The sequence below is a fragment of the Malaclemys terrapin genome, chromosome 1 (assembly GCF_027887155.1).
Source record: "Malaclemys terrapin pileata isolate rMalTer1 chromosome 1, rMalTer1.hap1, whole genome shotgun sequence".
NCBI lineage: Eukaryota > Metazoa > Chordata > Testudines > Emydidae > Malaclemys > Malaclemys terrapin.
The window spans coordinates 225,112,580-225,135,257 of record NC_071505.1 but is presented as its reverse complement, the minus strand read 5'-3'; the positions used below and the strand labels follow the sequence as shown (position 1 = coordinate 225,135,257).

General features: G+C 37.6%; 1 protein-coding gene across 3 annotated transcripts in view; it reads right to left on the bottom strand.

Annotated features, from left to right (window-relative positions):
• Positions 1-1,287: 1,287 nt before the first annotated feature.
• Positions 1,288-22,678, bottom strand: part of NLGN4X (neuroligin 4 X-linked) — a 268,032-nt gene continuing 246,641 nt past the window's right edge. For all 3 annotated transcript variants that reach the window (XM_054008284.1, XM_054008274.1, XM_054008291.1), the window contains 3 exons: positions 18,641-18,826; positions 15,897-16,686; positions 1,288-4,830 (listed from right to left, as the gene is read on the bottom strand). In XM_054008284.1, coding sequence (XP_053864259.1) covers positions 3,981-4,830; positions 15,897-16,686; positions 18,641-18,826 — 1,826 coding nt within the window. In that variant the 3' untranslated portion in view covers positions 1,288-3,980. The remainder of the gene's footprint in view (positions 4,831-15,896; positions 16,687-18,640; positions 18,827-22,678) is intronic.

The following is a 22,678-nucleotide window of genomic DNA, read 5'->3' as shown; positions in this document are numbered from 1 at the left end:
GTTACTAATTCAAAATTTGCTTTTCAACATATGCTCAAAATTCACAGAACATTTGTCAGTAAAAAATTTCAACAGAATCATTACAGAAAGCAAAAGGGGCAGAAATACAGCTGAATTGACTGTGTTTAGAAATGTAAACAAATATTGAAAGACAATATTTTACTGTAGTCACCCAGATCTAATTGCCAGAACATAAGAACGGCCATACTGGGTTAGACCAAAGGTCCATCTAGCCTAGTATCCTGTCTTCTGACATTGGCCAATGCCAGGTGCCCCAGAGGGAATGAACAGAACAGGTAATCATCGAGTGATCCATCCCCTGATGCCCATTCCCACTTTCTGGCAAACAGCCTAGGGACACCATCCCTGCCCACGTATTCATCACTCCAATGACAGGAAACCTGGGTAACAAACACATTTTAACATGGCAAAAGGGAAAACTATATTTGTTCACCTATCTTTTGACAGGAATAATAAAATTCCCATATCCGAAGATGTCATTAGTGTTCACCCCATAATATATATGGATGATGGCATGGCATTTGTTTTGACATATATACACTATGCTTTAAAAATCTAAAGATCTAATTCTAAACAGATATGAATAATTTATCTCACTGCAATGAGAAGTGTGACTATAGCATGTAGAGACATATCCAAACTAGTTTTGATCTAACTAGCTCAAATAACAAGAGCAGTGAAGTTGTGGCAGTATGGGCTAGATGCTTGAGTACATACCTAGGGTACTGGGTAGGCCTGTATAGAACGTGCTGCCATGGCTTCATTGCTATTTGAACTAGCTAGATCAAAGCTAGCTCAGGTATGTCTACACATGCTGCAAGTTGATTGCAATGTAGACACAGAGGCAGTAATAATGAATACAGATAGTTTTATCTTAATTCCTAATCTGGGAGACAATTTTTTCACATTAAACTAAATTTACATGGGAGGCAGTTCAGCTATGCATTCCCTTCGAATACTTTGATCTGTGAGAATGTTAAACACACACAAAACAGAGTTCAATGGGATCCATAGAGTATAGGGATAAACACATGGAGCTTTCTCTTCAAGAATATGTTCATCATCTGAGCGTCACCTGAGCAACAGGATTATAGATATTTAATAGCCAGGCCAACTCAATATCTTGAAAATGCAACCTCTACTAATTTAATACTATTATACTGTATAGCAAGGCATCATTTACACTGTATCATTAAAAGGAGATTTAAAAAAAATACTTTTCTACCAAAAAAAAAGGGATGAACACATAATTCTTTGCACAAAACATTAGAAAATACTGTGATATTTTATTATTAAAAATGCTGCTGAAAAGTTTATACATATGTGTCCAGCCATATATATCTTCTATCATTACTTAAGGCAAAAACAAAAATTTGCAAAACAATAACAAAAGAAACCATTAAACCCTGCGTGCCTCTTAAGGTCAAGACTATAAGCCTGGGAAAGTTCTTGTTTTCTTTTCTTTGCCAAGTATATTCTGTTATCATTATTATAGAATTCTATGAAGATTCTATAAATATTTTCCATTTATAAATCATACATCAATTCAGATGTATTAAATTATTAAATTGACTTGATCATAATTATTTTTAAAAGCTAAAATCATTCACTTACAGGAACTTTTTTACCCAAATGTCACAAGCCTGACACATTACTGTACATATTGCTAGCAGAAGACAATTGGAAGTACTAAACAAATACTGTAATTCACATTACAAATATACCCAACTGGTTATGATGCCAAGCATCACTGCCTTTTTTTAGAGTCATGAACTACTGCATCTCAGCTGAGGCAATACATAGGTTGTGGAAATGGCCTGGTAAAGAGTCAGCTTTAATAAACATTATGGGATGGATCAGTGAAGAAGAAATTTTTCCATTTGCTACTAGATGCAAGTTGGGACTGTTGCTTCAACACTTTCTAATCTGTATAACATATCTGTCTTCTTACGTATAAAACATGATTGGTCATATGATGCATTTTTACTGTATTAAATCTCTTTTCATTTCTCTCAGAACCCACTTCTCTGCCATGCACACACAGCAAGGAGTTGTGCAGAGCCCACAGATTTTGATATCATTGTCTACAATATCATTTCATGGGCTGGCTATTCCAAAGTGTTTTATCACAAAGGTAGAAGGCATCTTGTGTTAGGTTCTGTATGGGACAGACAATATGACGGTGCCGTGCCCAGTTTGGTACTGAAATAAAAATACAAAATACATCTGGGATAGTCATGTTCAAGTGCAGAGCAACTTTGTTCAAATATCTTTGGTTACTATCTCTTGATGATGCAGTCACTTTCTAAAGACAAAATATAAACAACCTTCATCAGTTAATAACTCATGTCTAGCTTTTCGCACTTGAATCAGCTGTTTCAATGAAACTGCTGAGCCACTTGTGCGACAGCTCGTTTTTGCCCTTAGTTCCCCAGTTAAGGGAGGGCAGGGGAGAATAATAATTTCACCTTTTACTGACAATGAAGCTGTCCAGAATTTTCATATAAATTCACACAGAGCACATTTAGCTACCTCTCTTTTTAGTTCTCAACAATATTGACTGGTTTTGTCACAGCTATATAATTAACCAGCAAAAATAGAGTTTTCAGACAGGTGCACTCTTGATCACCATAACGGGATACTGGGTGAAAAAGCTCTTTTCATACCAATCAGTCATGACCTTTCCACTTTTAAAAAACCAAACAAACCACCCCACCCCCTTTCCTCTGTCAAATTTCATTTTCCCTCAGTTTGGCAAAGCTGAGTGGGTGCTTCCTCAGCAAAAGCTCTTCTGCAGCTGCTGGTGAATATAGAGCTAGTTTTCCTCATAAAAGACTGACCAAGAGGCAGGTTTTCTTTGAGTTTGTCAGGGCACTAGATTGTGAAGCAAGTCTTCCTAATGTACTAAAATAACCAAGAACTACAAAACTGGACTCATTGTATTGTTGTTTCTTTGCTCAATTCAACAAGCTTAAAACAATAATCGTGATTTCCATTTTCTGATCCATCTCTGTGTTGCAATTTAATGAAGGCTAACACAAAAAGAAAAGAAAAAAATCTAAAAAACAACTGTCTCCTAAGAATGCTTTAACATGCACTTCTGTAACCTGTAAGGGAAAATACGCAGGTCACACAGACAACTGTATTCTGTGTATGATACCATGTCCTCCTATAAATGAAACATGTTAGAAAAACTCATGTCTTTGTTCACCACTAGTAATTAAGAAGAAAATCCTCCTTTTGGTCTGGAGGAAACAGAGGTGATATGACTAATGTATATACACATAGGTCACAACTGAAAGCACAATTTCTAAAAGTTCTTTTCAAACTGAAAACGTCAATAAAAGCTTATTTTTTTAAACTCACAGCTATGTACACTTTTTACAAAGTTTCTTTAAATATAGTTCAGGCTGGCAAGTCATCTCTTTGCACAGAACTATACGTATTTTACTGCATAGTCCTCTTATTTTTAACAATAAAATCCTATTTCCCCCTTCTGGTTACAGCTTCTTATGCTGGATAAAAGCCCACGGTGATGTCTTTGTTTTAACAAGGGCCAGTCATGGTATGGCACATAAAGAACTGGTGTTTTTGTTTTTATTTCATATATTAAAAAAACTGTACAGTCACTGGCTCTGTGTTCCAGAAGATTCTGCTTCTGTTTGTTACTCTCAAAACATCCTTTCAAGTGATTTCTTCTGGCATCAACTTTCAATCAAAGCGGCTGAGATCTTAAAGCAGTATCATAACAGCAATGTACATGTTTCACATTTCACAGGGTTTGAAGCTGATTTTTAATATCAGAGTTTCTATGGGAAGGATCAGTAAGAAAATAAGGACTGCCCTTCATGTTAACTTTTTGTTGTTGTTTTTTAACAAGTTGTTCAATGGTGAATGCTCTTTTCTCTACTTCTTTTTCTTCCAAGTGGCTTGTGGGGTAAGAGGGGGAAATGGCAGAGCTATACCCTAGTGGTGGAATGTCCATGGGGTAAATTAGTACTGTTTTGTCCTCCACTGAAGGTGTTGAAAGTATGCAAAGGTTGCATTCCTGTTAATGTATTTGGAATCATGGTTATGGTGTTGGGTGTCATTAGTGGAATGTCATCTGGGGACCTTCTCAAAGTAAGGGTGTAGTCAGGTGGACAGGTTAGTCTCAGGGTGTCATGTGCCTGCAGCGATTCACACTCGTGGTCATGCTCTAGTTGTTTCATCTGCAATGACATAATCTCTTCATTTTGTATGTGCGCTATATCATTGGTTGTGTTCCTCTGGGGGCTAGGGCGCCTGTGTGTCTCGTGACGTCGCTTGTCTTTCTTGTAATACAATGCAGCAAAAGCTAAAATGTTGAGGAATAACAAGGATGCCCCCACTGCGATGGTAACACTCAGCTCTGTGGAGTAATCTCGCTTGTTTTCTATCAGGACAGTTGTATCCTCTGGGGCTGTTTTGTGGGTGTCCTTTGAATGTTTAGGATTGTTGGCTGGTGTCATTGCTGGGCGTTTTGTCGCTGGCCACAACTTTCCAGGAGAACGTCTGGTGACATAAGGAAATGAGGTCATATCAGGAGGCGGCACCTTAGTTGTTGTGGAAACATACTGAAATATTTCATTTAAGTTGTGCAAGTGTGGTACAAGTTCCAACCAGAAGGCGACTTTTGTTGCTCGATAGTGATCCCGAACTCGGGGTTTCAGGCCAATGTGCAGATAGAGCTGGTCTTTAGGGTTATACTTAGACCAGGCCACTTCTTCAAAACGGTTGGGTTTTGTATGGATGAACTTTGTGTCTTGTGGAACAGGCTGGTTTGGATCTCTACAACAGTAAAAACAAAACAATATTACACTCAATCAAGAAATGAACTCTGTTTTATCCGACAATAATTAACAGAAACTGAAGACCGTTAGCTAAATGTAACCCTGCAGTGGTGCCATTAAAAAAACAAAAACATTTACTATACAGGAAATATGAGATATTATAGTAGTTCCCTATATATAAAATAGAAAATAGGACTTGATCTTACTCCCTCTGAAATCAGCTGAAGTTTTGGCATTGGCTTCAAGGATTAGGCATTAAAGATGAATTTTTGAGAGGTACTGAGCACCTGCAGCAGTGAGAGTTGTAGGTGCTCAGGATGTCTCAAGATTTGACTTTCGCTTCAGGGTATCAGGTAACACTGTGTGGTTGTTAAAAATTGACTGTTAATGGCAACCAGACTCCGGCTGCAATGGAACTATGACAAGATGTATCAGCTAAGGATCTGCCTAATGCTTTTAAGTTGGTATATAATAATAATGTATAGGGTACATTATAATAATAATTAATGTTGGTATATAATAACTTCAAACCATTGTGACATAGGGCTAACACATAACTGAGAAAAAATTCTATCTATTTGTATATATCCCTTGCTTTATGCTACTATTAGCTCTCCTTTTCACCAAACACGTGAGGGAAAAGCTTTGTGTTGACATGTGGCAAATCTTTCTATCATTTGCATTAACAAATTACTATTTGTGAGTACAGTGTGTTAAACACTACTAAATATAGCATCACAGGCTTTGACCCTGTCCAAACATCTTAGGATGGGGGTGGGGAGGGAAATTAGTACTAGTCCAACTGCTTTTACAGGAGCTCAGAGCTAATCCCTAAGGGGACAATATCTGATCAGCCCAACATTTAAATTTGTATTTCTACCATCTTTCCAGTTTTATACTTTTAAGAACATCATCTGATATTAAAAAAAAAACTTTAAAAATATATTAACCATTCAGTATAAATCTGTTCATGTTTGACTTTTTAAAAATGAAATGTCCGCCTTTAAATTAGCAGGGGGAAATTAAAATTAAAAGAACCAAAACCAATAATAATTTGAATCTGCACAAACCCTTTAGCAATAACATGTATGTTCCTTCCTTTGAAAAAATGAACGCTATATCTAAGTATAACAGCTAGTTAGATATTCCATTTTGGAGGAGGGTTCAGCTTTCAGAGGGCAAAGAATATTGTCCATGTTTATAATATATCATACTAAAGTATATAATGTATCTTCTATGCATTATACTGACATTTATTTTCACCATTCCCATATGCATTAGTTTATCATTTTCAAAAATCAATCTAATCTTTTTCTTTTTCTTCTAATGTGCTCTTATCTATGTTCCAGGAATTCCCTCATCCAATATTACAGTTTTAAAAGCTTTTTCGTTTTCTTTTTTTAAATGCCCATGAGATGATTAAATGTTCCCAAGGTTCTTTTGTTGTTCAAAACTGTTATTCCTTAGTGCTAGATCTACACTGGCATTTAGCTTTAATAATCTAAAGATGCTTCTATTCACCTGCTTACCAGGGGGAATTTATCCTTGAATTCAATCAAGTAAAATACAATTTTAAAAATTATTCTTAATCTAATTTTGTCTTTTTTTATTATTTATTTATTTATTTTGCATATTATTCTGTACCACATGCCTGCCATCTGCTGAAGATATATGTTGGGTATTCCAGAAGTTTTTAGATTTTATTCTTTTAAGTTATATCTACGAGCCACAATTTGATCCCATATTGTTACTCCTTGTCTGAAGCTAAGGTAGAGCTTTCCCTTTCCAAGCAATACTGCCAGAGATTTCAATGTGCTGCCACTCTGAGGAATTCTAACATGCATTTGAAAAGGAAATAAAGTATTCCTTTTGTTCTCAAAGAATAGAGAGGAGGATTTGGCAAATCCGGACAAGTAGGCACTGGCTTGATGCAATATATCTACTACAGTACTTTTGGACACAAGACAAGAATTCTAAAACCTGGATAAACTTACATAGATTATAAAAGCACAAGTCATTTTCCCCCATTAGAAACTCAAAAGCCTGGAACAACTATAGCAGGAAATTAGTGTCATATTTTCTATCCTCTTTCTTAAGCACACACTGTTCCAATTCATAGCCCTAGAAATCCTGGGCCATGTTCTGCAGTGTAGGTGCAGAAGGTGTATAAATTAAGCCAACAGATGCAAGTTAGTTGTGCTCAAAGAACTAAACCCAAGGGACATGAGAGGATTCAGTACATTTCATGAAACACAGGATCAGGATCATGGGCTGGATACATTCACTATTATTCTTCCACTCCATCCCACCCTCTATATATGGAAATGAAGACAACTTCTTTTTATGTGACAATACTGTAAAGTGAAATCCTGACCCCTCTGAAGTTAATGGAAATGTTGTCATTGAATTCAAATGAGCCAGGATTTTACCCATAAAATGCCGAAATGCCAGCAAGATGGACTACTTTACCTCATAGTGTCATTTCTGAGGTAATGTTATCATTGTGTAAATGACTGTAGAATGCTGACCATGGTTACAGCAAAGATTAAAAAATAAAAAAAAAACACTCAGCTAAACTGGCATGTTTTTAGATTTCACTAACCATCCCTTCCCTCACCCCTTCCCGCGCCACAAAGAGTTGGATTGTGTGTTTAGTAAAGGGAAAACTCCTATACCATCCTCCAACTCTGAATGCAAAGGGTTAGGGAGTGTGTAGAGGAGTAGTGCCCCACTCTGTAGGAACTCCTTACATGCCAGTGTGAAGGAGTATGGGTTGGGGATGGAAGATCTGTTGATATGAGGATATTCTTGCCCATATCATAAAATAGTCAGAAATAACCTTTGTGAAGCTATTCCATAGGCTTGGATGGGGGACATAATATCACACATGTGAATAGCTCATGGATCTGCCTAGTTGGTTTCACTTGGCAATTAGCCATTCACTTGACTTTGGACCTTTCACTTGGCACTGTCCCTCCACTTCCTGTTTTGGAATTTTAGCCTTTCAATTTACTTTTTGGCCTATAGACATTCTGGAAGCTCATCCATGTCTTTATGAAACAAAGAAAACGACTGGAATGCTTCCTGAATAATGCAGATAATAATATAATAAAAGAAGAACAATGCTTTTCTGTGTTTCTATAAATTCTCCAGCCAAGCTCTCGGAACATTTCAATGAATTATGGTTTACAACATCCCTCTGAGTTAATTGTTAGTATTAGTATCCCCGGTGTTTCAGCTGGGGAAAGAGAGGCACAGGCAGGCCAAGTGACTTGCTCAGAGTTACATACAAAGTCTGTGACAAAGCTAGGAATTCCTGGTTCCCAATCTTGTGCTTTAGCATAGACACCATTCTTATTTTCATATAATTGCTAGAATATAATTATTGATCAGTGTTTGCTCTCTACTAATGATGCTTATTTTAAATTTTTTCACTCTAAATTCGCTCTACACCCGAAATGTTCTCAAAGTGAATGTCTGCCACCAAAGTACCTTCAGATCAGTATCTGAGAATAGTCTCTCTTGTATCATCTAGCCATTTTCCTTGAGGGACTGACTCAAACTGTAGACCTTTCCTAGGGTGACCAGATAGCAAGTGTGAAAAAATCAGGACAGGAGGTGAGGGGTAATAGGAGCCCCAAATATCGGGACTGTCCCTATAAAATCAGGACATCCGGTCACCCTAACCTTTCCAGAGAGGGAAATCACAGAGAATTCATTCACCACTCTCTTCAACTTTCCTTCTTTGTGAGCTGTGACTCCTGTCATTATGCCCCAGTTATATCCGGTAGCACAGAGATGACCAACCTACAGTTCTTGATGCACAGCTCTTCAAAGTGCCTACATGCAGCTTGCTTCTCAAGTGTCATGAAATAAATGTCTTTGCAATGATGTGATGGCTGATTCAGGAGCAAAATAATAACACATGCACACAAGTTGAAGCTCTGGCAGCCAGTTAAGATAACGGAAGACTTCACAATGAAACAGTACTGAATGTCTCTGGGTATTAACACCAGTAGAATGAGAACTCCGCAGGGAGCCGCATCTCTCACTGAGCTCTACATAATGCTGCTCAAATTGTAACCTTTATCTAACAGTTTTCATGAATATATTAACTGTTACTTATCATAATAAACTTTTGACAGGCACTTTTGTATTCTAAATATGTTCCATTCTTTTGTGGCATTTTGTGACTTTGCTGGATGACAAAATGAATTTCTGCAACTGAAGTTCAGTGCCACTGTTGCAGCTGCACATGCGCTGCAAACATACTGCACTCTCTTTGTTAACAGAAAGGCAAAAGGCGCCCTTGAGAGTGTACTTCCTCTCAACAATGAGTTTTGCTGCAAGTGGGTGTGTGTAAAAGAGTTTACTCTTTACACTTCTGATTTTTCCCGTGCAATCTCTTAATAATATTGGCTTCTGACAGCTATTGTATCTATTTATGAAACCAAAACAATAGTGATTGTACTTTCTTTCAGTAACACAGACCTGGAATCAACCAATATCTTCAAACAAAAAGATAAATAAAATATTAGAGGGTAAGCAATATACACATCTTTTGTAAGAAATCATTGAAGATTTGAATTCAAAATAAACTATAAATGCTAGAAGGAACTGAAATCTGAGGATCTTATAATGGAAAGTGTCAGGCCACCTTAATAATAGGCATCACTACCAGTTCTGCCTATACACTGAGAGATCTATTCATTCAAATTATCATTTGTTTCAAATTTGGTAGAGTTTAGGAAAAGTATTTTACTACTATTTTTCTGCAGAGACCTATTACACAAGGTGTTCAATACGGAAATCAATGTCTTTTCCCTTCGGCCTGTGTAGCAGGGCTCACCCCTGCCAGGGCACTTTCCTGTGACCAACCAACTATGATACAGTCAAGTCCCACTTCAATTTCCCCTACATTCCCTGGGGCTGACTGAGCTTTCCAACTTCTCCACTACAGAGAATGGTCACTTCCTTTCATAGAATCATAGGGTCAGAATCATCTAGTCTAATCCCCTGCCAAGATGCCAACTCAGAGGAGGCTATCCAGTCTCCTTTTGAAAGCCTCCAGCAAAGGAGCTACCAAGGCAGTCTTTTCCATTGTCTTACTCTTCGTACAGTTAGAAAGTTTTTCATGAGATTTAATCTAAATCCGCTATGCTGTAGTTTGAACTCATAACCAGTTATCCTGCCCTCTGTAGCAAAAGAGAACAACTTTTCTCCATCTTTTTTGTAGCAGCCTTTCAAGTATCTGAAGACCACTATCATGTCCCCACTTAATCTCCTCTTTTCTAAACTAAACACACCCAGTTCCTTCAGCCTTTGCTCGTATAGCTTTCATTCCATCCCTTTGATCATCTTTGTTGCTCACCTCTGGATCCTTTCCAGTTTCTCTACATCTTTTCTATATATTAGTGACCTAAACTGGACATGGTACCCCAGCTGAGGCCTTCCCAGAGGTGAGTAGAGTGGTTCCCTTTGCCCAGGAAAGGAACAATGTCCCTCTCAGAAACCAACTCAAGCCCTGGCTTCAGGGACAATTTCTTAGTACAATTTCAACATTCAGAAAATCCCTCAAAGTAAGACAATTCTCAACCCCCTCAAAGTACAACATGTTAAAATAGAGCAGTCCTCCATCCCACTCCAGTGTCACCATCTCCAGGGCCCCCACTTGAGATTCAAAAAACCACTCCATTCCCCTGTTCTTCTTCCCCTATTCCAGGACCTTAACCTCTTGCAATTCCCGGTGCTGCTTGCAATCCTTTTCCTGAAGCCCTCGACTGATACCTTATGCAAAAGGGCTCCCTGTAGTGTTCCACTCCTGAGGTCCCTGTGCCTGCAAGTTCTATTCATTCTCATGGGAACCTCCAGAATCAACCCTCTAGTTTTTAGACTTGGTTTGCAGTGATTGAGCTGTTTTTCCCCTTCACCTAGGATCCTCTTCAAGAGCCTTCTATATGAGAGAGTTCCCCAGGTCTGGCCAGTTTTCTCTGACTGCTCTTGTCCACAACACTCTCTAAATAGCTCTCATCCAGTCTCTCTCAGCCCCAGTTCTCTTCACTAACAGCTCTCAACTGCAACTCTCTCAGGTTTCATCCTGCTCCTTCCAGCTCCCTTTTCTGAACTACTGTCTGGATCTTTTATAGAGGCCAGATGCCAATGACCATTGGGAGACAACTAATTAGTCACAGGTGAATTGGATGCATTCCCTCTTAAAGGAACCAGTCACCCTGTGACACCTATACATTCCTCTACACTAACGTAAGTAGAGGGAAGCAGCAGGCTGTGAGCTGGGCAGGTAGGTAAAAATGGGGGGTTCCAATGCCTGTTCCCTGAGGACTCTCCTCTGTGTCATATGTAGTAGGTGGAAATAGTTCCTGAGGGCCAAGAGAGGGCTGCTGGGGAAGGCAGGAGGTAGGCAGTATCACTCAGCAGGATGTGCCCCAATGGATCTCAATCAGCCAGTCTGAATGGATATCCATTTGTACCTACACTGCCTCAAAGAGGAGTACTTTCAGCAAGCCACTAGGAGGTGCCCACGGGCTCCATGCCTAGAGCTAGGAGATGATTCTTCTTCTTCTTCTTCATAGTAAATTCATTAAAAATGCATTTTGGAGGGGCACTGAAACTATTCACAAATCTGGGTTGAATTCAGCAAATAGTTTTGCCTGGAAAAAAAAAAACGGAAAATGGCAAAATGGTTAATTTCAACCATTTTGACATTAAAAGTTTTGTTTTGACCATTCTAAAATTAAACATTAATTTTTTTTTCATTTTGAAACAGTGTTTTGTTAATAAATTTAGCTAATTTAAAAAAGTGAAAACCAGCTTAACATAACCCAAAGGGAATAGAAACAAATAAATTATTTGTTTTGGATTGGACAAAATATTTTGTTCAGCCCCAAATGCATTTTTTTCTCATTTCAGCAATTAAAAACAATAAAGTTTCAGTTCAAACCAAAATGATTTTTTCCAGCTTGGCTCCTAAACTAAAATATCAGTTCAGCTCCATCCATGCCTCTTCTTTGGCATTGCCAACCCTTCCCTGCAGTGGAGCATTCAAAGAAAACCCAGGAAGCTTCTGTGACATATATGGTCATTTCCTGCAATATCCTGGGCAAACTTTATTGAGCTAAGTTTATGTATCTTGTGAGTTCATTGTATTATAAAGTCAAACTTAGATGTATTATTGTGGGACTATATGTAACTTCTTTAAGGGGAGAGATGACTAATGTGAACTTTGGGAAGAGTTATGAGTTTCAAATGACTCTTTTAAACAATGGACCAGAAAAGAATGATTTTTTGATTGAGTGGGTTTTGTAAGAAATACTTTGGAGAAAAGGAGTTCAAATTTCCTCTTCTGGATCCAAACTTTTGAAGCTATACCCTAGGGAGAAATCCATTGTCTATGAATTACCTATTCCCAAATCGAAGACCCGGGCTGTATAAAGGAGGCACTAAACTTTTCATTAGTGTTCTTGTTCATCGGTGTTCTTGAGCAAAACGTGTTATGAAATTGTAACCATAGAAAAATCCCTGTGTGTGGGAGGGGGATTGAAGACTGTTTACTGACCACAGTCCCTCTTGGAGTTGAGTGATCTCTGGTATGCTTATTAGATGTGTGTAGGTTGCTGTATTTCTTTTCATGTTTTCTCTGTAATGCTTTTAACTTAAGAATAAAAGTGCTTGCTTAGAAAGAGCTGTGTGGTATCTTAACTATGGGCAATTACAGTGTATGTATAGGCTCTGAGGAAAAGGCAAAGCAGATCTGCTTAAGCACTTTGACTTACTAGGGAATTCACAGTGTAGTGAGGGAACTGAGTAGCCTGGAAGTACCCGGTCAGGAGGGAGGGAGATGCGTGTCTCCACTCAAGAGGTGATGGCTGAGGAGCCAGAAGCATGAAAATAGGTGCTCTATGGTGGACCAGAGAGAGGGAAATAAAGGTGTAGTCTATGACAAGACCACCTTACAATTCCTTTGCCTTCTATCCCATTACCACTGTTCTTACAGTGGGAGGATGTGATAAAGCCTGAATGATATGACCAATTCCTTTAACATGTAAAATTGGAATTGTGATTGTACAAGGACAGCAGGATGAAGCATAAAAGCAGATCTTAAAGAAAATCTCATGCAAACAGTTTTTATATATATTATACTCTGTATGTTAGTTAACACAATATTTAATTGTGATCCCCCAAACATATATTCCACAATGTATTCCCCTGCGCGCCCCCCCCCCCCCACACTATTTTTAAGGGATATCTTTAGTAAGAGAGAGCTTTGGTGACTAGATTCAGAGGCCAAGATGATGATGAATGAAGGCTAACAACTATAGTCTTAGTACTGAAAGGGAAATGGACCATCAGAAAATTGCAATTTCCAAGTGTTCATTTCAAGCATGAGCCATTCAACACTAAACAGTCTCTTTATTTGTCACGTTTTGTTTTCTAGCTTCAGTTACTGACTTCAAAGTAAAACACAATAAAAGTACAGTGCCTTTTGCTGTGTCTTTGACACCTAGTGATTTTACAGTATTGACCTGTCCTCCAAACCTAGCCTTGGCAGTAGACCCATTAAACAGTGTGTGTGTTTTTAAGCAGCAGGAGGTGTGTGTCAATTAGAAGCTCAGCACAGCCCTTCCGAGCTCTGCACTAACTGAGCAGTAATTGTACAGTAAGTTCCTAGATGCTGTCTCAGTGTGAGAGTCATCCAGGACTGGAGGAGTGTCAGAAGTATTTTTTTGTAAACAGGCTGCAGTTTTAATGTTTATGGTTCAGCTATAGAGAAACCTGAAGTGTTATAGTCTCACAGTGAATAGATTTTCAATATTTATTGCCGTGGGCACAAAAACAAAGCAGCCAAATAATATCAGGATAAAGCAGGAAAACAATGACTGAAAAACAGAAATCTGAAACCTATCAGGTGCTTCTGATGCATTAGGCCTGATTGCACACCTGGAATCCAAATTGTATGTGGGAGGGTGGATTGAAGACTAGTTACCTAAAATAAATCCCTATATAATCTCAGTTTGAGGTTTTATAGTCTATAAGATGCTATTTTCCCCTGCCACAGGAAATTCTCCTTTTCATTTCAGTTGGATGTGTTGGAGGTGCAGAACAAATATAGTCATAGAGCTTAAGATTCCATTTATTCACCAGGGAATTTCTTGTTCTAAAAGATGGATTCTATGGAGTAACATTGGGGTTTCTGTTAAAACAAAACAAAGAAGTTCCCCTTCTGCAGGACACCTGGAATTTTATAGCTACAGGGCTGTACTTATAATCCATTTTTCAGACTGCTTGTAAAGGAGCGAATCCACAATGGAATAGATCTTGTATTTCAGTCTCATTTCCATTTACTAAGCATATTATCAGTTGGGTGCTTTGGAAATGATTAATGACCCTTCTGAAGCATTGGTGCAGTCTTTAGGAGGTACAATATGAATGTAAGTCCACAGCCGGAGGACTGGGCAATGGTATGCATATTCTGCTAAAATCAGCTCTCCAGCAGCAGTGCGTAGGAACTGCCTTGAAATTATGAGTAATGGTGACAGATGGAGCAGTGAAGAGCTCTTCTAAGGCTTAAATAAAAACAAAAGTCTGACTTGTTTGCATTCTATGGAAATAATAATAATATAATTATAAATAATAACTACACAGAGAAGGTCTTGACATCCTACATAATAATTCCTCTAAGGTATTTTTCTACGGGTCTGAATCCTTAGATGTATGTGAGCTGTTTTATCCACACTAATAAAAATCTAATCATCAAAAAAATCTGTCTCTGAGCCCTGTCAGAAGTTCATGCAATGCAGCGGTCAGTATAGCACACCATCATATAGATTACACAGTCAGTTAAATCAGTTTTCCCCTGAGCAGTCCATCCTTCTTGTTGCCATTTCTTGATGCCAGATACACCTTAAATATTTTATCACCTATTCACTGTCACCACAGTATTGCACAATCCACACATACAAAAACACCTGTTTGTCTAGTGAACACTGCTACAAAAGATTTTGTCTTGTCTTAGCCAGCAAAGCGACCTGTATGCAGCATTTTATTTTTGACTCAGTTCATGCTCCACATTAAGACTGCAAAAATTGCTTTCCCCAGAATGTCATTTGGATTCATTAAAGACCGTCAGAGCTGCTAAGCCTGTGAGTGTTAGAACTCTAGGCATCTCTGAACCTTTCCTATATTGCTGCAGACTGTTCACTGCACTGCAGTAGAGTTGCAGTTTCAGGAAACCAATCCTGAATGTTCATTGGAAAGATTTACAGTGCCATGAGTAGCTATATTTTAATTTAGTACCAAAGAGTCAAAGTTGACAAAAAGAGCCTTTGTTTTTTAACTAAAATACTGAAATATTCTTTAGAAGAATGCTACAGGAAGAAGGCTTAGTGCACAGGATTTATTAATTATTAAATTAGATTAAGTTACTTTGAAGGTTCTTTCTTCAGTGTTTATGTCTGTAATATCTGCACAACATTGATGCCTTTCTATGTTCTAGTAACCAGCCTTTTTTAAAACCCTTCCCCCCACCTAAACAGATTTGTGTGAGACTTTTCTTGATTACTAGATTCTAGTAAATTAACTTTTATTCCATTTCTGACTCCCAAAGAGAAAAATCTTCCCAATGGACATCTTCCTGATCCACTTCTCCAATAAGTTCCCTTCCCTTTATGAAAAACTAGAGAATTTCTTAGTGAATAAGTATGATCTACGTCACAATTTCTTCTTGCAGTAAAAAAGACAATTCCTCTGATTTACAGCATGTTGCTGAGCTCTTTTGACCTCAAGGACATTTACCTTTTTATTAATTTCCCCACTTTAATGGAAAGTACAATACATCATTCTTCACATATAACTAGTTTAATAGAGAAAATATTAGTTTAAAAATATATTAATATAAATAAGCCCTTTTTACAGCAGTATTCTGCATTAGTGATTCCAATTAGTGCGGTAACTATTGTAAGATGCATCATTTGGGACCATTACAATGGAATACTTCAGTATTTCAAAACAATCATAGAAATGAAAAAAGCTATAAGATGCAACACATACCCAGTTTTGGCGAAATTTGTCCAGTATGTCATAACTACTGCACTGAGCATGACGTCATTTTTGGAGAAGTTGCAGTTGAACAATTCGGTGGGACCAATCATGGGAATGCCAAACACATAAGGAACTTCATCACCATGTGCTGAATCAGCCCAGCTTGGTTTCATTTCACTTTGGCAGTGGTGATAAAATGCATAGAAATATGTTGGAGAGCCATATTGGGCATGCAGGTCAGCTGTAGCAACAGCTGGGGCAACCCACTGGTGATCAGTAAACAGAGCTACCAGGGTCTTCCTTCGTGTTTCAGGGTTTTCCTTATCTGCCCAGTCAGTGTACATGAATTTAATGGTCTCCCGGAGCGTATCCTTCCCTTCTGGATAGCCATACAGATTGTCCACAAAATTGGAGACGGAAAAGTCAAAGTCATTTGGGGAAACACCATCTTCGTTGTCCACAATGCCATCCACAAATTTTAAGCCTTCCCCTTGGTTCACACCTAGCATTATGTCATAGTTAAGGAACTCTCCCTGCTCCATTAGAATCTGAGGGTCATCTGGAATCACATCCCCATCAATCACAGGCCCAAAGGCAATGTGGTACGTGGCTGGAGTGATAGTCTGCTGAATGAGTTCTTTGTAGTTCTTATTCCGAAGGCATTCAACTAAGTCAGTGGTATCCAGCATGTCGCAGCCCACTTTATCTGCCAATATCCGAGTGTATTTGGCAGGCTGGTAGTTCACTGCCCAGCTGGACAGGGCTGTTCCACTCTGTATGATTGCCTTTTGGAATAAACCTGCAGGTGCAAATTGTTTAAATGCAAATGAAATTACATATAAAAATGCTGCTTTTACTAAGCAAAGAATACTTTGATTGTATGATACTGAAAGGATGCAGATTCCTGTATTTCAGTTCTAGTTCTACTGATTTAACTTTTTAAATTTAATTTAATTTAAATGTAACTAATTTCTTCCTTTTCACTGTAGCTTTTAATAGACTTCTAGATAAAATCTCCCTGGTTCTTGATGGATGAAAGTTTTAGATTAGCATTTTCAAGGACAAAATATATTTTTCACAATAACCCTACACTTTTAACAAAAATACCACAGTTTTAGCACAGTGGTAGTTCTTTAACATTTTTAATCTTTGAAGGAGTGCCAGCTACAAACAATCATATTCTCTTCTGAGTGTAAATGACTCACATAAATATGATCTTCACTAGTTTAAAGGTCAAAGGAAAATTATGCACTCTTTTTTTCCCTTTCACAGAATCCAGGCATCATATAATTTGAAAAAAAAAATGCTCAGCTAAAAACAGTTTAATAGGCTTGATTTCCAGGATCCTTCTGCACTGACATCATTTTCCATTACCTGCTTTACTTATATTTTCCTGTTATCATTGACTATTCTGATAAATTAGAATATATTTGCATTTTTCTGAAAGGATTTGAAAATACTGGGCCAGATTCACCTGGTACATTCTGGTTGCTTTGCTATTCTCCGGTGTGCAGAGCAACCAGAGACCCAGATTTAATGCTGCTGTGTGCTGTCAGAGAGTAGCAAAGCAGTTGGAACATACCAGTGAATCTTCCCCATACGTTTTGCTGTTTGCTTAGTTGGGTTATTTTGTTCTTCTTCCTGGTGGGAACACTGAAATGTCCTATTTGAATATCCAACCTAAAATGTCTTGGCCAGAGTGTGTATACAGACTACAAAGCACTTACATACTGTGGATGATTTGTGAAATAGAAATGACTAAGACAGAAGTTAGCTCCGAGTACCCAGAAGCATATATGGTGAAAACTGACTGTGAATAATACACCTGATGATTATTACTTACTGCACAAATTACAGAATGTAAAGGCTGTGATCAGTGAAGATTTTCATCACTCCATCTGTTTGCTTTTGGCATAGTTTATAGCCCAGTTTTACTCATTATGCCCTATTTGTACCAATATGTGCAATAATTTTAAGTACTTTCAACTAAAGCATGCTTGCTATAATATCTTCTACAATTATCTCCTGCAAGATAGTTTTATCCTATAGACTCCTCTGTGTGTTGAAGCAGGCGGAGGAGCAAGGGGGCAGAAACAGATCAAAGATTTTAGAGAACTGTGGTCTTTTTCTAATTTTTTGTACAGTATTATTGATCATACTTACTGGAATCTTTCTGTAGAGCTATTCAATACCTGCACTGTACATTAGTGCATTTTTACTCAGGGGCCAAAAGCCTTGCAGCTCAAACTTTTATTACAGCCCTGTAGGAGCTTTACATGCATATGGACTGCAGGATGAGACTCTACATCTGTGAGGCTTACTCTTTTTTGTACACAATTGCATTGTGTTAAGACATTAAAATGTATGCTTGATGTGCACAGACAGGCATCTTGCAAATAAACAAAAGAAGGCTCACTGCCCCATTTTAGTTCAAGTAGGACAGACAATTGATGGAAGAGAAAATGGAAAAAATTAATATAAACCAGACAGTTTAGATTTCCCGGGGAGCAGTTTGAAATGTAAACTCATAATTTAAGTTTTATTTTTGATTTCATGCAATAGTAAAAAGCATAATGTAGGTTTACTAAGAATCAGCTGGAATACTGGCCACTATGTATTTCATTTAAGTTGTTGGTATATAATTCTGAGTTTCTACTTGATGGTGTCAGTTGCCTTGCATTTCAGTCTAAAAAAAATTGCACTAGGTTTTAAAGGATCCCTTTTTACCTTTATTTTACCAAGAGGATTGTTACCTTCTGAATAGTGAGATAGTGTTAGCAGACTAACACAGGATGCTCCTGCTCCGGATCCAAAAATAGTAACTCTTTTTGGGTCTCCTCCAAAGGATCCAATATTTTCTTCAATCCATCGTAAAGCTTGGATTTGGTCAAGCAATCCATAATTGCCTTTTGCAGCTTGGTCTCCAGTACTTAGAAAACCTAAAAGGCAAAAGAGACAATTTTAGTTCACCAGCCACAGAATTAGCTATGGGGTATCCACATATTCACAACACATATTTCCTTCTTTTCTCCTTCAATTTATTTTTATAAAAGGTCATAGTCCTAACTAAATGTCTTCAATGCAAACATTAAAATCATAGAACATTTTCTCCCTACAGTAGACACAATGTGTAGTGGCAAAAAAAAAAAAAAAAATCATTTCTTTTTTTCAGAATAACCCAATATCCAACGAGCAATGCAGGTTGAAGGTTTCACAAATTTGATAAATCTTTATGTGAGTAACATAAAAAATCCCTCATCCAAATGTTCTTATTGTATTGTGCATCCACAACACACAGGGAGAATTAGGACATCAGTTCTTTCATTGAGGACAATGATCCCTTGCACATTCATTTAGAATTCGTTTTGACATTGACCAAAATAGTCCAGCACTGAGCAGTTCTGTAATTTATAATCTTTGTACAATACAGAGACAAGTATGTGGCAACAGTTGAAATAAATATAATATAAGTAAAACAAAATTGAAAACCCTAACAAAAATTACACTCAATCCAATTCTACAAAGGATATTTACAAGAAAGATAGCAGGTCAATCCTCAGCCATTCAACTCTGAGCATCCAGACTTCATCTGAACAAATTGGATTCCAAATCCTTCCTTGGAGATGCTATGAAAAGTTGTTTTGCCATGTTTTTTCACCCCCTATACCATAGTTATTAGATTTTAGAAATAAAGCATGCCACATTTGCTACTTGGCTTGCAACTTAGAATAACATGAACTAAAAAAATAAGACTCTGATTAGCAGGGCCGGCTTTCCGAACTGTGGGGCCCGATTTGAATACCTGGTGGCGGTCCGGGTCTTCAGTGGCACTTTGGCGGTAGGGGGTCCTTGCCGCCGAAGACCCAGAGCGAGTGAAGGACCCCTCGCCGCCAAAGTGCCGCTGAAGACCCAGACTGCCGCCAGGAGTGTAAAAAAAATTAAAAAGGCACATAAGGCGCGGGGCCCGATTCTGGGGAATCGGGGGAATCAGCCTAAAGCCGGCCCTGCTGATTAGTTTTGCATTTCTGAAACCAGCTTACTCGAAGCATCATACTAACCCATGCTGACTGGAACAATTCGGGTTCTAAACTATGCACTATGTCCATATTACTATGGATAGTCATTCATTGCTTTAAAAAAACTGCAGAGAGCTTATCCTATCATGTGACTGGAGATCAGAATTCTAGAATGAACACTTTAGAACAGCTGAACATTTTCAAATGGACACCATTGATTTAACACTACCTTACATCAATTCAAAACTGTCCTGAGTTTAAAAATAGAGTAACACATGGCCATTTCTAAGCTAATCATCAGGGCCAGTTCAGACAATGCTGCCAAATGAGGGTCACAAACCACTGGGAGACCATTGCCCAGGAACTGATTGAAATGATAAACATTCACCACTTATGATCCAGAGCCCCCTTGGTGTGAGATAAGAGTTGCTGTCTGCTGATAGAGAGCTCTGTGGAGAAAATTTGAGGCCCCTAGGAAAAAAATACACACCAGTTTTGGACACATTCCCCATTAGGCTCACTCTGTGGATCTAAAACTTTTGGTCATATGATATGGCAGAGCTGAGGAGGATAAGTAATTCTACTGAATCTTGGGCTTTGCAAACATGGTCCATTTGAACTGCTTTGCCAAGGGAGGACAGATATGTTTGTCGTGGCTCTGGTTGTTACTTAAGTGTCCAGAAGATACTTCTAAATACACACAGCTAGAATCATAACAACAAACAACAACAACAAAAGAAATTAGACAAGAAATGGCAATGTTTAAACTCAATAGCACTTGTCATGGTCTATAGTAAAATTCCCAACTGTGTACAGAAAATCTATGCCAAGATTTAAAAGCAACATCACATAACATCCTCGAGAGGAATTTCAAAAAAGGGACAAAACTCCACATTTAGGATATATAATTTGAATTAGGATGTCATAAAGGCTGACAATGCTAAAGCAAGATTAGTTATAATTTAGTTAAATGCATTCTCACCAAAATCACTTTCTGATATTTAATTAGCAATTACTAATTAGTAATTAGTGCCAACAAGTGTTTTATAAGCACTTGCATTCATTTTGAAACAGTTGCTCTAATTTACTACAAAATGAATCATACTGTAATTGCTAAAAAAGATCCTTTCATGTTGTCTTACTTATGAAAACTTTAGTCAGGACAGGCATGGAAGTTATAAAAGTAGCACTATCTTTTCTTTTCCATTTAACACTTTAGAAAGAACCTATCAATCCATAAATGCCAGAACAATTTTTTTCCACACCGGTCTGGTTCTTTTTTCACACCCCTTTACTATCTTGTTTGGGTTTGTCAAGAAAAGTATAAAACTTGCTGGTTTTGTTTCTGCAGTCCATTGCAAAGGCTCTATAATATTCTGTAATATTAAATCAGAACTATGATGTCCCTGGGAGAAAGTGACTGTTGTAACCTTTAAAACAGCACGGTAATTAATATGCAGAGCCCAAACACATTTTAGTTCTCTTAGCAGCATCAAGTTAAAACTGGTTCATCTTTGTGATTTTGAATTCCTTCTAAATGTACTGAAAGGTGACTGAATGAAACTGCTATCAACGAATATCTGATGTTTAACATATAATTTTTTTTTGTTTCAGTAGTTCTCTGCTGATCCTCATTAACTGAAAGAGCAAGGTTTCTTAATTTAAAAACTAATCATCAAGGCAAAATGGCAACCCCATACGACACAAAATGAATGAATAAATATTTCTTCTCTTGATGAGGATATATATCCTTTCATGCTTTGAATACTAGATCATAATATTTGCCCAAAGCCATTTTTAGATTCAAGGCAAGGGATTATCTGTTTGCACGGAAATACATAAACCAGCTTGGTTCCTTCAGTGTGGGCTAGTCTATAGATTTCTGAGGGATAAAGTAAAGTGTCACTAAATACTCCTTCACATAAATGACTGTGCTTTTGTTTCAAAGATGGGAATTTACAGTGGACTTTCAGGAATCTGGTATATTTTTAAAATGCATTTTGATTTTTTTCCAATTTGCTTTATGACTCTTTTAAAAAGACACTAAATGGGGTTTGGAATACTATTGGTTGGAATTTTTGATAGAATATGGAGGCTGGTACTTTGCAATGTTCTCCCATCCCTATTAATGAAACAGATGGTTGGAGTGTCTAAAGCTCAGAATAGTAAACACAGAGCTCCTTTCATTTAAAGGCACAGAAAGAAACTAAACTGTAATATTCAGTTCCTGTTTTCATTCCTGTTTTCCCCCCTCTAAGCTATGACTTCATTAAAAATAAAAAAGTCTCCCATATAATTCCAGGATAACGGGAAGAGAACATAAAGACCCATTGTGATTTGTTATACTATGCAAATTGCAACTGCACACAGTATCACATTTCTCAGCCTCTTTTTTAAAAAACAACAAATATAAATACATCTCAATGGTCATTATAGTAAAACTGCTTTAAAATAAGGCTTCTGAATTTAGATAAATAAGTTTTCAGCTGTAATTTCTTTGGATCTTCTATGTTTCTGTGAATGGGAAAACTTTTTATTTAACATACCAATGAATATGGAAACAAGAAGGAAAAATAATATATTATAAGGGGAAAAGAATGGGATTTTTTCTGCTTCCATAAACATTTAAAATAAATGTACTGGGTACTTACGCCCATTCTGTCTGTTTTGCTCCATTTTATTGGTGCAGTGCAACCACAAAGCCACATGAAACAGTTCCTTGGGGATTCAGGTAGTTGTACAGATAGCATAGATATTTCTACAATAACCCCTCCC